Source organism: Oratosquilla oratoria, chromosome 34 (genome assembly GCF_046742065.1).
Source record: "Oratosquilla oratoria isolate Oo_2021 chromosome 34, ASM4674206v1, whole genome shotgun sequence".
NCBI lineage: Eukaryota > Metazoa > Arthropoda > Malacostraca > Stomatopoda > Squillidae > Oratosquilla > Oratosquilla oratoria.
The window spans coordinates 40,142,790-40,155,289 of NC_134810.1; the positions used below are offsets into that span (position 1 = coordinate 40,142,790).

Here is a 12,500-nt window from a genome sequence, read left to right on the forward strand (position 1 = left end):
TGATAATCCCATACCACACTCCTGGTCATATGGCCACTTCCCGAAGGTTGAGTGTGGTTTGGAATTTTTCCGCCAGAATCATCAGAAATTTAAAATTCCCGGCTCTGTGCAGGCATGCACATTGACGACTCCACCTCCCCCTCCCTACCCCTCCCTTCTTAGCCGGCTCGCCCGAGTCCTCACTTCAATGAGAAATAAAGGCTTTGCCTGTGGGAAGAGGGAGAGACCCTAAATCTGTGCAGGTTTCTTAAGCCGATAAAAAACAATTTAAGCGGCACGAGCCGCGACAAAGAAATATTATCGGCTGAAAGAAACCTGCACAGCGAAGCTATGCATGAGACGAGGACAGGTGGGAGGAAAGGTGAAGCCTGAGTCAAACCATTATTACGTGTGTCTTTTCTATGGGAGACTTATTTATTTTATCACTCAGTAGAGGGGAGAAAAGAAACATCAAGTACCCACACCGAAGAATGTGACATGCACAACATTGCACTGTTCACACAATGCGTAAATTATACGAAAATCGTATCCTATTCAGCGGTTCCTGGGCTCCTCCCCACTCCTCGGTCGCCCTTTGCCCCCTCCACCCCCTTTTTTGAGATGAGAGGGGTGGAGCCGTTTCCATGGCGACACATGGGACAGGGGCGACCGAGTGGAAGAGACACCGTGTCCCCAAGGGAGTCGTCGATGTCCAGCCCCTAGGTCCCGCGCCCGCTCCACTGAGTGGGTGCGGAGAAACGCCAGCGATGCCACGAAGTTCCTGATGCTGTGGGCGTGCGGGGCATGGCCCGGGTCGGCTCTATCCAAAATGCGGCAAAGCAGGTGCGCCCGGGACCTCAGGGTTAGGGGGATCCTAGATTTCGAGTTGTAGAAGAGACGATCCTCAGAAATCTCTTCCGTGTGCTCCACGTAGTCTTCGAACGCACGGACCGGGCGCAGCGCTTGTGGGCGTCCTCCCTCCCGGAAGGATTGTATTCTGAGAAGGCCAATCATGTCGCCCGCTCGGCTGTTCCTGGCCAGGAATGTTGGTGATGGAGAGAGGGTTAGGGCCGAGCTATCCTCCTCCAGTTTGGAGAAGGACGGGTGGCGGGTGATTGCCGCCAGCTGTGAAGCCCTGTAGTCCGTAGTCAAGGCGAGCAGAAAGACGGCACGTTGATGGAAGTGTTCTTCCTCCATAATGGCCCTTTCGAACGCCAGGTACTGCAGAACACGATGCAAGGACCAGGCCAGGACCGGTTGATGTCTCGGCTCTCTCGAGGCGCTGATCCCCTTCATTAGGAGGGTTCGCGCCCTCTGTGGCACTCGGATGTTCATGCCAAAGCGTAGCGGATCAGTGAAGGCTGTATAGTGAGTCGAGATCGTCGCCGGTGCCCTGTTGGTGGAGTCAGCCAACCAAATCAGGAAGTCCAGAACCGTGCTGGCGGAGATGGTCACCATCGCGTGTCTCCGAAGGCAGTTCCGGAATCTCCGTCAGCAGGACCCACACTGCCGCACTGAGGACGGAAGGTGAGCTCTATCTTGTAGAAACTCCAAGTATCAAGTTGGAGTGACGCTTGGAGAGGTGCGGTAAGGCTGTTGGCTAGGCAGGCTGGCCCCAGTAGAAGGGGGAGAAGGGCACCATCTCATTAGCTCCCCGAACCACAGCTGGGTTGGCCAGTAGGAAGCTATCAGGAGGACCTGACCCTTGAAGGACCTGAGGGTCTGCATCACCTTCAGGAGGACCAGTGTCGCTGGAGGAGGAAAATGTATACGTACTTCCAGCTGTTCCAGTCCTCTGTGAAGGCGTCTGGGCCTCCTGTGCGTGTCCTTTGGATGTAGGTGAGGTAGAGGGGGAGCTGGGTCGTGTTTGGGGAGGTAAACAGGTCCACCTCTGGGGTGCCGTAGCGGAGGGAGAGCGACTCGAACACTTGTGGGCGTAGTTGCCACATCACGGAGGTCTCCTGAAACCTGGATAGAGCGTCCGCCCAGTAGTTCTCCCGGCCCGGAACATACTTCGCCGTGATGCCTCGGCGAAGATGTCTTCCGACAGGGCTAGGAGTGGACCTGGTCGGGCCGTACCTTGCCTCTGCACGCACTGTACTGCCGTCACATTGTCTATGTCCAAGCAGACGCTCATGCAGGAGAATTCGGGGTGTCGCTCGAGTCATTCTTTCACCACTATCAGCTCCCGAAGGTTGAAGTGTAGCGACCTTCTATCTTCCGACCCTCCCCGGCAAGCTTGATGTCTCCAGCTCGACTAGAAGCCCCACCCCATGTCCGAGGCGTCCGCCGCTCCTGCCATTCGAGGTGGGGGCGGGGACTATGGGACCGACCGGTGTAGGGCCCCCGCCCGAAGCCAGGGAAGCAACAAGCTGTGGAGTGCTGAGGTTACCGGCCCGGGCAGATCGCGCGGGAGGAGCGGTATGCTACTGTCGACCTCCCGTACCAGCCGTCGGCGCCCCAAGCGGCTCAGTGGAAGGGCCGGGGTCGCGAAGTTGAGGCAACCCAACCCAACCGCCAACCCCTCACCACCACCACCACCACCGAAGGTGGGAGAACGTGTGAGAGAAGCAAGCTCTCTTGGCACAGTGGAGCACCCGAAGAGCGCCGACTGTGTCCCACTCAATCCCGAGCCAATAGAGTCTCTGTGTGGGAGCGAGGGCAGACCCTTCCCAGTCCACCCCGAACTCCACGTCCACCAACACTCTCATAGCCACCGAGATGTCGGCCGATGCACCCTCTCCGGTGGGCAAATGCATCAACTAGCCGTCTAGGTACATGAGTGTGGAGACGCTTGCTTCCGTCCAGCGTACGCCTACCACTCTCACTAGTTTCGTGAAGATCCTCGGGGTAAGCGAGAGTCCGAAAGGGAGTCTGGTAAAATGATATGTCTCCCTCCTTACCTGGAACATCAGGAAACGGCGATATCGGGGGTGGATGGGGAAATGCCAATCTGCGTCCTGAAGGTCCAGGGACGCTAACCCAACTCCCCTCCCGGAGTGCTGACCGGACCTGAGCCACCGACACCATCTTGAATCGCAGGGGTTTCAAGAATTTGTTCAGTGCGCTCAGGTTCATAGCCAGTCTCGTTTTTCCTGGGCCTTTCTTTGGTATGGTAAAGAGAATCAAATTAGTAGGGCAAGGTGGTTTCCGATCCCCGGACGGTGTAGTGAAGTCACAAAATCGATTATAGAACGTATAACAACATACATGCGAGGCCGAGGTCGTTTCCGAGCGACCTCGTCCGTGGGCGTTAGTCAAGAGGCTTCGTCCTGGGTGAAGACGTTCCCTGAGCGTCTCCCGCTAAGACGGGCCTGGACCCTCGGTATGTATCCAACTCACCCCAAGTCTTCCCGCGGGAAGTCCTCGAAGCCCGTGGCGAGCGTCCTCATCTAATAGTGTGCTATGGCAGTTTGTGGCGTCTCATAACCCACAAGCTGACTTCCATATGTTTAATACCTAGGGACATCATGTGATTATACTGTGACGTCACCGGATTTAATCATGGCGTCCTAGGATCGCCTCGTGACGTCATAGGACTATATCGTGACGTCATTTTATCACATAATGACGTCATATCACATCGTGACGTCACTTTATCGCATATTGACGTTACCTGATCACATCGTGAACTATTATCACATCGTGGCATCATGTAATCATATCGTGACGACACCAACAAAATGACGTCACAGGACCCCCATCGTGACGTCATATGTTTTCATTGTAATTCCACTGGACCATACAGTAATGTTACAGAATTAGTGATGTCACGTGGTCAAATCGTGATGCCACAGGGTTACATCACGACGTCACAGGGTCACATTGTGATGTCACAGCATCACGTGACGTCAAAGGATCACATCATGATATAGCGAGGTGTCATTTCCTGGGTGCCTGGACAGCCTAGTAGGGCGGAGTCCAGATCGAGACGTCAAATGATGTCATTCAGGTACCCCATCTTTGCTGAATAAAATCCCTCGCCGCTACACAAGGGGGATGTATGTAAGGTCATACCATGAGAAAGGGCGGATCTCGTAAGAGTCCGTCGTGGTAGGAGGATAAGGTAAAGATGAACGGAGGTGGTCCTCCACCCCGTCCCCCAACCCGACGGTCGTCTGATTGGGGGGGTTCCTCATGAGAGGGGCCTTTCAGTCCTATACCCGCCGCCGGCGCGGAGGGGCGGAGGGAAGGACCAGGAGGGAGTGTGGGAGAGGGGGCCAGAGCCGGAGGTTCGTTAGAAGGCTGCGCAAGAGGGGGGGGGATGCTCTGGTCTGCGCGGCCTGAAAGGCCGGATAGCGAGATAGGGCAGAGTCGAAGACGGGGCCTATCAGGGACGGAAGGAGGGTGGTGCCGTGACCGGGATGTGGAGGGTGTGGACGAGCTGAGCGTCCTAGGCCTCTTGAGAGAGATAGAACTCTTTCTCGAGCGGGACTTCCTGTTGGGTCTACGTGAGCGGCTCCGGGAGGAAGGTGGGCTCACGGACCCGCCCGAAAAGGCAAGCCGAAAGGTGCCAGAGGGCCACGACGGTCGGGGGCACGGGGGCCGCCGAGAGGCCCGCCGAACCCCAGGGGAGCCACCCTCCGCACCACCCGACACGTCCCCCCCCCACGTCCCCCAAGAGTCCCGGGCCGCCCACCCACGGGCGACCCGGAGACGTCGGACGACGGAAGAGGTCAAAGTCCACGCCTAGGGTCTGACGAAGCAAGCCGTGAGGCGTTAGAGGACCATTGGTGGTCGGAGGTATGGGGCTGCCGAGAGGCCTGATGACCCTCAGGAGCGCCACCCCCCGTATCATAAGACACGTCGCCCTGTCCTCCGAGAGGCCCGGGTTCTTACCACGGACGGCCCGGAGACGTATGGGGAACTGATTACGAGCTGAAAAGGTCGAAGTCTACGCCTAGGGCCTGACGAGGCAAGCCGTGAGGCGTTAGAGGACCATTGATGGTCGGAGGTATGGGGCTGCCGTGAGGCCTGATGACCCTCGGGGGAGCCACCCTCCTTACCATAAGACACGTCCCCCTGTCCTCCGAGAGGCCCGGGTTCTTACCACGGACAGCCCGGAGACGTATGGGGAACTGATTACGAGCTGAAAAGATCGAAGTCTACGCCTAGGGCCTGACGAGGCAAGCCGTGAGGCGTTAGAGGACCATTGATGGTCGGAGGTATGGGGCTGCCGAGAGGCCTGATGACCCTCGGGGGCGCCACCCTCCGTACCATAAGATACGTCCCCCTGTCCTCCGAGAGGCCCGGGTTCTTAACACGGACGGCCCGGAGACGTATGGGGAACTGATTACGAGTGGTTAAGGTCGAAGTCTACGCCTAGGGCCTGACGAGGCAAGCCGTGAGGCGTTAGAGGACCATTGATCGTAGGAGGTATGGGGCCGCCGAGAGGCCCGACGACTCCCAGGGGAGCCCCCCTCCGCACCACCAGACTCGCAGCAATGGGCACAAACCGGACCAATTAGATTTAAGAAGGCAACAACTGGTTCACTAATAGGGTGGTCGAAGAATGGGACAAACCGGTAACCATGCAGAAAGCGCTGAAACTATCAGTTGAATAACAAGCAGGAAACAGACTCACCGGCAAAAACCAAAGGCCGGCAGCGGGTAGACCGCTCAGTCTGATTCCGCGCTAAGTGAGGACTCGGGCGAGCCGGCCAAGAAGGGAGGTGTAGGGAGGGGGAGGTGGGGTCGTCAATGTGCATGCCTGCACAGAGCCGGGAATTTTAAATTTCTGATGATTCTGGCGGAAAAATTCCAAACCACACTCAACCTTCGGGAAGTGGCCATATGACCAGGAGTGTGGTATGGGATTATCGCTATAGCTTCGCTGTGCAGGTTTCTTTCAGCCGATAAAGATAATGTTATCACACCATTTCCATGAAAATAGGCTCTCACGATCAAGCATCCGTGCTTTCTTTCTCCAACTAATATTACGCTGAGGCCAGGATGAACAGGAAGCTGCTTGCTCTGCGTACAACATACTTGTACGCTAAAGTACTTTGACAGAAATGAGACCACTTATTTCTTAAGCATTCTGCGCTATGGTGACATGCAATCAGGGTTCATCCTGATGAATCCAGATTATTTTATTTAGCTTCGGGTAAGTTGCTATGGGGAAGGAATTGACCTATTCCGTAGTCATACATCGGTCCTGGCTACAGCGTGCTTATGAGGCCGTACGAATACTGTGAGGACCAAACTACAAGATAAAAGTTTGTCAATGGGTTAAATGTCCCCTGACATTGGTTTCGAAGAATTCTTAGTCATGGTAATACAAGTCTCATTTCTTAAAGAGGGGCAAGAAGAAAGGGAGAGAGAGAGAGAGAGAGAGACGGGAGGGAGCGCGAGAGAAAGAGGGGGGGGATAAAGAGAAGGAGGGAGGAAAGGAGAGGGAGGGAGAAAAAAGAGAGAATCTGAAGTGAAAGGGAGGTAGAGAGAGAGAGAGAGCGGGGAGGGAGGAAAGGAAGGGAGGGAGAGCGAAAGAGAAGGATGGAGAGAGAGAGAGGAGGAAGAAAGAGAAAGACAGATAAAGAGAGAGGGGGAGGGAGGGAGGGAGGGAAGGAAGGAGGGAGGAAGAGAAAGAGACAGAGAGAGGGAGAGACAGAGGGAGGGAGAGACAGAGGGAGGGAGAGACAGAGGGAGGGAGAGACAGAGGGAGGGAGAGACAGAGGGAGGGAGAGACAGAGGGAGGGAGAGACAGAGGGAGGGAGAGACAGAGGGAGGGAGAGACGGAGGGAGAGACAGGGAGGGAGAGAAAGATGGAGGGAGAGAGACAGAGGGAGAGACAGAGGAAAAGAGACAGAGAGAAAGAAACAGAGGGAGAGAGACAGATGGAGGGAGAGACAGAGGGAGGGAGAGACAGAGGGAGGGAGAGACAGAGAGAGGGAGAGGTAAAGGGAGAGTGAGACAGAGGGAGGGAGAGACAGAGAGAGAGAGAGAGAGAGAGAGAGAGACCAGTGGTGAAAATCTGAGCATAAGTAAGAATTTGTTTTCAATACATGTTTGCACGTTTTATCTAATGTGACACGACCCCCATTAAACTGAAACCAACGTTGATAAGGTTATCTGCAAATTCCAAATCCCATTCGTGTTCCCAAAGACTACTGGACCAACACGTGTTGCGTATTTCATTCCTACAAGAACCTATTCTTCGGTAAGGATAATTTTTTGAGTTGTTTTTGGATCTTCCTCTCTTGCAACTAGATTCCCACAACCACCCACCCTTTGGTAAGATTTTTACCTCTTCGTTTCTCTTCCTGTATGTGTGTGTATGGGTTAGGGGGGGAAAGGGAAGGGGGGGTGGTCACTTGAACTCTACTTCTCGTAACCTAGATAAAGTTCTCACTTGTATCCACCATGACCTCTAAACCCGTCTTCAGGAGTCGCCCGGCTCCGTGGACAGATGCGGCAACGGGCGAGTCGACACTGGGGAGGACTGTGACTGCGGCAAAAGGGAAGAATGTGAGAAGAATGACCCTTGTTGCGACCCTCTGACCTGCAGACTCAAACTCGAAGCCGAGTGTGCCAGAGGACCTTGCTGTGATAACTGTAAGGTACTAAAACCAACTCCTTTTCGCAGTCTAGATTAGTATATAGACAAAGAGGTGGATGGTTTGATAGAGAAACATCTATGTAGATGGTTAGATACGAAGATACTCGTATATTTACAGATAGATTTTGGAAAATGGTGTCTATGTGCATGTAAAATTTGTGTACATATACGTGTGTGTGTGTGTGTGTGTGTATGTGTGTGTGTGTGTGTGTGTATGTATGTGTGTGTGTGTGTGTGTGTGTGTGTGTGTGTGTATGTGTGCGCGCGCGCGTGTGCATGTACACGCGTATGTGTGTGTGTACGCGTGCATGCTTTCGCGTATGCAAGTATGCGTATGTACACATGTATTTCAAGAATCAAACAACATACACACCTAGCAATTGACGAAGCCACTGTGTCCTTGACCTAAGTTCACCTAAACTGTCTTCTTGTTCCCTCAATACTTCCAGCTTCGTCCCAAAGGCCATATGTGCCGGAAGAAGCAGTCTGAGTGCGACATTCCAGAGTACTGTGACGGCCTCCACGGGAAGTGTCCGGAAGATATTTACAAGAAGAACGGGAACAAGTGCGACAACGACCATGGCTATTGCTACAATGGTGTTTGTCCCACGCTAAACAATCAGTGCCAACTTTTCTGGGGATACGGTGAGTTGTTATTCACCAGCACTATATTCCTCCTCCTCCTCCTCCTCCTCCTCCTCCTCCTCCTCCTCCTCCTCCTCCTCCTCCTCCTCCTCCTCCTCCTCCTCCTCCTCCTCCTCCTCCTCCTCCTTGTCCTTTTCTCTTCACACTCCTCCTTCTTGTCCTCTTCTCCTCACCCTCCTCCTCCTCCTCCTTCACTTCCTCCTCCTTCACTTCCTCCTCCTCCACTTCCTCCTCCTCCTCCTCCTCCTCCTCCACACCACCTTCCTCTTCCTCCTCCTTCTCCTCCACACCACCTTCCTCTTTCTCCTCTTTCTCACCACCCTCGTCTTCCTCCACTTCCTCCTCATCCTCCTCCCCCTCCCCTCCCCTCATCCTCCTTTCCCCCTCCCCCTCCTCCCCTCCTCCTCCTTTCCCCCTCCCCTCCTCCCCCTCCTCCTCCTCATTTCCTTCTCCCCTCCTCCTCCTCCTCCTTCTCCTTTTCCTTTTCCCTCCTCCTCCTCCTCCTCCTGCCCCTGTTCTCCTCCTCCTCCTCCCCCCTACCCCTTCTCTCCCCTCCCCCTTCTTCCCTCTCCTCCTCCTCTTTCTCCTCCTCCTCGTCCTTGTTCCCTCCTCCCCTTCCTCCTCCTCCTCCTCCTTCTCACCCCTCCTCCTTCTCCTTCTCACCCCTCCTCCTTCTCCCCACTCCTCCTCCTCCTCCTTTTGATCCTCCTCCTTTTGATCCTCCTCTTCCTCCTCCTATTTCTACTGCACCAGTAAACTTTCTCTGTGGAGCCTCCCTGTCACATTGTCCGCACGCAGACTCCTTCTTATTCTCCACTTCCTCTGATATATTTGTTCTTCTTTCAAATTTCTAAAAGAATAAAAATAAAAATAAATAAAAAATGAATAAATAAATAAATAAATGAAATAAAATAAAAAATCTTCCATGCAGCGAGTTAGACATTTAATTTTATTTGCTCGCGTTCTTTTTCACACTTGTCATTTCCCTGTCCAGCAATCAAGCCTATCGCTAACTTTGAAACTTCAGCTTGTGAGAACTTTCCTGGTAAATCGCTTCACTATACGGAAGTGGCCGTCACATATGACGGGCAACTTCAAGCAGATAGGAAGTAGACACCTAACTAAACTACATATTAATTTATTAAAGACTCTATTTGGATTCAACTCCCACCCCCACCCCCCCTTTGAGACAGCAAGATTGTTTTTCGTTTAACATGTTGGATTAAGACGAGTCGTGAAAATCTTACTGACACATTACAAGGTGCTTATATTTTGAGTATGAGATCTCGACCTGTTTTGCTCTTTAAGTTTCTCTCATATCTACTGCTCATGCTTAGCCTCCCTGGGGAAACTTAAAATCTGAACAAAAAATCTTGCAACCAGTAACTACTACTCGTTTTCTTTTTCTTTTCTTTTTTTCTTTTTTTTATTGGGGCTTCCTACATAGGCCTGTGTGAGCATCAATTGAGGCTACAGAAGCTCGATCGAGAATATTGTTCTAGAGAATTCATACATCTGTCATTTTTGTTCAACTGTATAGCCGCTGAAGTTCTTACGATCTGTGTAGCTGATCGCTCAAGATTGCCGAAGAATTTTGTTCCTCATTGTTCAATTTGAAACAGAAGTTTCCAGCACTGGAAAATTCTTCTCCACATTGAACAATGAGAGAAAAAAAGTCCTCCGCAATTTTGAGCGATCAGCAACATGGATCACCAGAACGTCAGCGGCTATCCATTTTATCAAATATTGTATCAGAGAGAAGATTACTCTAAGAACATCTGTCATTATACATTATATATCATACATGTATATGTAAATATCACGCATCTGTCATGATGTCCATCTCATACATTGGTATTCTTTGGAACGAACCCAAGTAACTATGAAAAGGATTTTTGATCATTATGTCGACTCAATTATGATCATTATGATCATTATGTCAAATGGGTGGGGGGATGGGGGGGTGAGGTAGTATGTGTGAGAAAAATTTGTCGCAGCCTCAAAGGATTTCTCCCCGTCTTCTCCTTTTCTGTATGAAGGGACGGAGAGGCGCGGTCGCGGATTTAATGAAGCGGCCTTGCTGTGGATGTGATGTGTCTTGCAACACTGCCTCTGACCAAGGACAGTGGACAAGATGCAGGGATGACCCGTCATCCAGGAGGTGTCAAGATAAGAGGGAGGGTGGAGGGTGGTGGGGAGTGGAGTGTATTAGGGATAGAGTGGGTGGGAATGGTTTTTATGCCTTTTTCTTTTTTGGCTACCTCTCTTGTAATGGGGAAAAAGCCTTTGGTATATGTATGTATATGTATGTCAACTCATACTAACTTTGGACATCCTCCCACAGGTGGCCGGGCGTCCGACGAGATGTGCTACAAAAATTACAACACCCAGGGCGCCGTGAACGGGAACTGCGGAAGGAGAAAGAACGGAAGCTACATTATGTGCGAACTCGGGTAAGTCCTCCCCTCCCGTATTCGCATGAAATCTGAGGCAGAACGAGGAGAAAGGAGGGAGTGTGGTGGTAGGAAGAGGTAAGGTGTAGGAAAGAGAGAGGGAGGAAATGAAAGAGTAGGGAGGGATGTGGGAGGGGGGGGGGCGGTAAGAACAGGGCGTATGCGTTTATTTATTAGTTTTATTTATTATTATCTATTAGGTAGGTTTAATTTGTAAAATAAGACTTACTGACCCACTGTTGGAGAATGAGATAAGATGGAGAGAAAATCTGTACATTTCGACGACTATCTGTGGTCCTCTTCATTCTGCTGAAGAGGACCACAGATAGTGGTCGAAATATACAGATTTTCTGTCCATCTTATCTCGTTCTCCGACAGTGGGTCAATAAGTTTTATTATTATTCATATCATCATAATTTTTATTCATTTATTCATTATCATAATCTTTTTCGCATCCGACCTAATCATGGACCAAAAGGTCTCCTGTCGGCATGCCCCTCCTTTGTAATCCTTTGCATGTGTTGAAAGAAGAACCGTAGGTGTAGATCGGAGATGCTGTGGGTGAGAGAGAAGAGGAATGGTAATGTGGGTTGATCGAAGAGTTGACAAATAAAATCAAACAGTTGGGAAGGTATGTGTTTGTGTACATGGTAAGGATAATTCTTACAGATTTCCATCACGTGATTTGCCACAGCAGATAATGGTACCGTAGTCAACCCCCCCCCCTAATAAAATAATATAAAGAAATAATTAATAAAACTGAAAAGGCTCATGGTGCAATTGTTCCAGTATATAGAGTATTGCTGAGATTAAACATTCATTATTCCGGCTCTGTAGAACATCAATAGGCATTTCTATAAAGTCACTTCAACCCAAAATATCTGTTGATGGACTGTCATCTCCTCCCATCATTATTCCTATGACCATAACTCTCATCCGTCCTTGGTATACGCTTTTATTCGAATGTTTACTCACGTCAACTCTAACCACCTCATTTCAGGGATATCATGTGTGGGACGCTCCAGTGTCAGAACGGTAACCAACATCCTGTGACACCCACGACGGACCAGAGTTACTCGAGGACGATCGTGGCTATGAGTGGCAAGGAATATGAGTGCAAGTAAGTCCTGTTGCCCATACAATCATTCAGGCGATCTCACAAACATCCCTTTACCGTCGTCTCGCTCATCCGTTCATTTTCTCGCTCGTTTAGGGTCCAATCACGCCAATCTTACGACCTGTTGCCGACCAGTTGCAGGTAGTCTTTGGAAGTTGCTGGTAGTCGGTAATAAGATAGATAAATAGATAGATCTATAGGTAGGTATATTACAACACCTACTGAATAGTCCCCAGTGCATAGATTTTCATCTTAACCACATTAACTTTTTTTCCATATCAATTCCTTGCATAGGTTTTGTGTCGCCGACCGATCGCTTGATTTTCGGTCGAAGGTGGTCGGAAATAGGTCGCAAGCTTGGTGTGATTGGGGCTTCAGTCACATACACTGGTTCGTTCTCACTACTAAACTCGTTAACTCACCCGATCATTTATCTCATTCTTTCACTGACCCATCAACCATCCGACACACTCGTATGATCATATATACATTCACATCTATGGCCATGGCATTTTACTCCTCCTGTCAATATTACCATATATTCACCTGCTCATTTTCCCGTTCTTATTACCACTATCAATAAACTTATGTATACGGTCAGAGTTTCTTCGGAAAAAAATAGCCTTCCAGTTATTCGTTTTCCAAGCACTTAATAATCTTTTCTCAGTCATGAATCTATGAAACACTCAAACGTTCCAATGAATGGTCAGCCTCTTCCACTAAAGCAAACACAACAATACAGGGCCTC

General features: G+C 50.8%; 1 protein-coding gene across 15 annotated transcripts in view; it reads left to right on the forward strand.

Annotated features, from left to right (window-relative positions):
* The window catches only part of mmd (disintegrin and metalloproteinase domain-containing protein mind-meld), a 781,430-nt gene that overhangs the window by 595,291 nt on the left and 173,639 nt on the right, over positions 1 to 12,500 (forward strand). For all 15 annotated transcript variants that reach the window (XM_076173443.1, XM_076173455.1, XM_076173452.1 and 12 more), the window contains 4 exons: positions 7,365 to 7,538; positions 7,987 to 8,182; positions 10,527 to 10,635; positions 11,636 to 11,755. In XM_076173443.1, the coding sequence (XP_076029558.1) occupies positions 7,365 to 7,538; positions 7,987 to 8,182; positions 10,527 to 10,635; positions 11,636 to 11,755 (599 nt within the window). The remainder of the gene's footprint in view (positions 1 to 7,364; positions 7,539 to 7,986; positions 8,183 to 10,526; positions 10,636 to 11,635; positions 11,756 to 12,500) is intronic.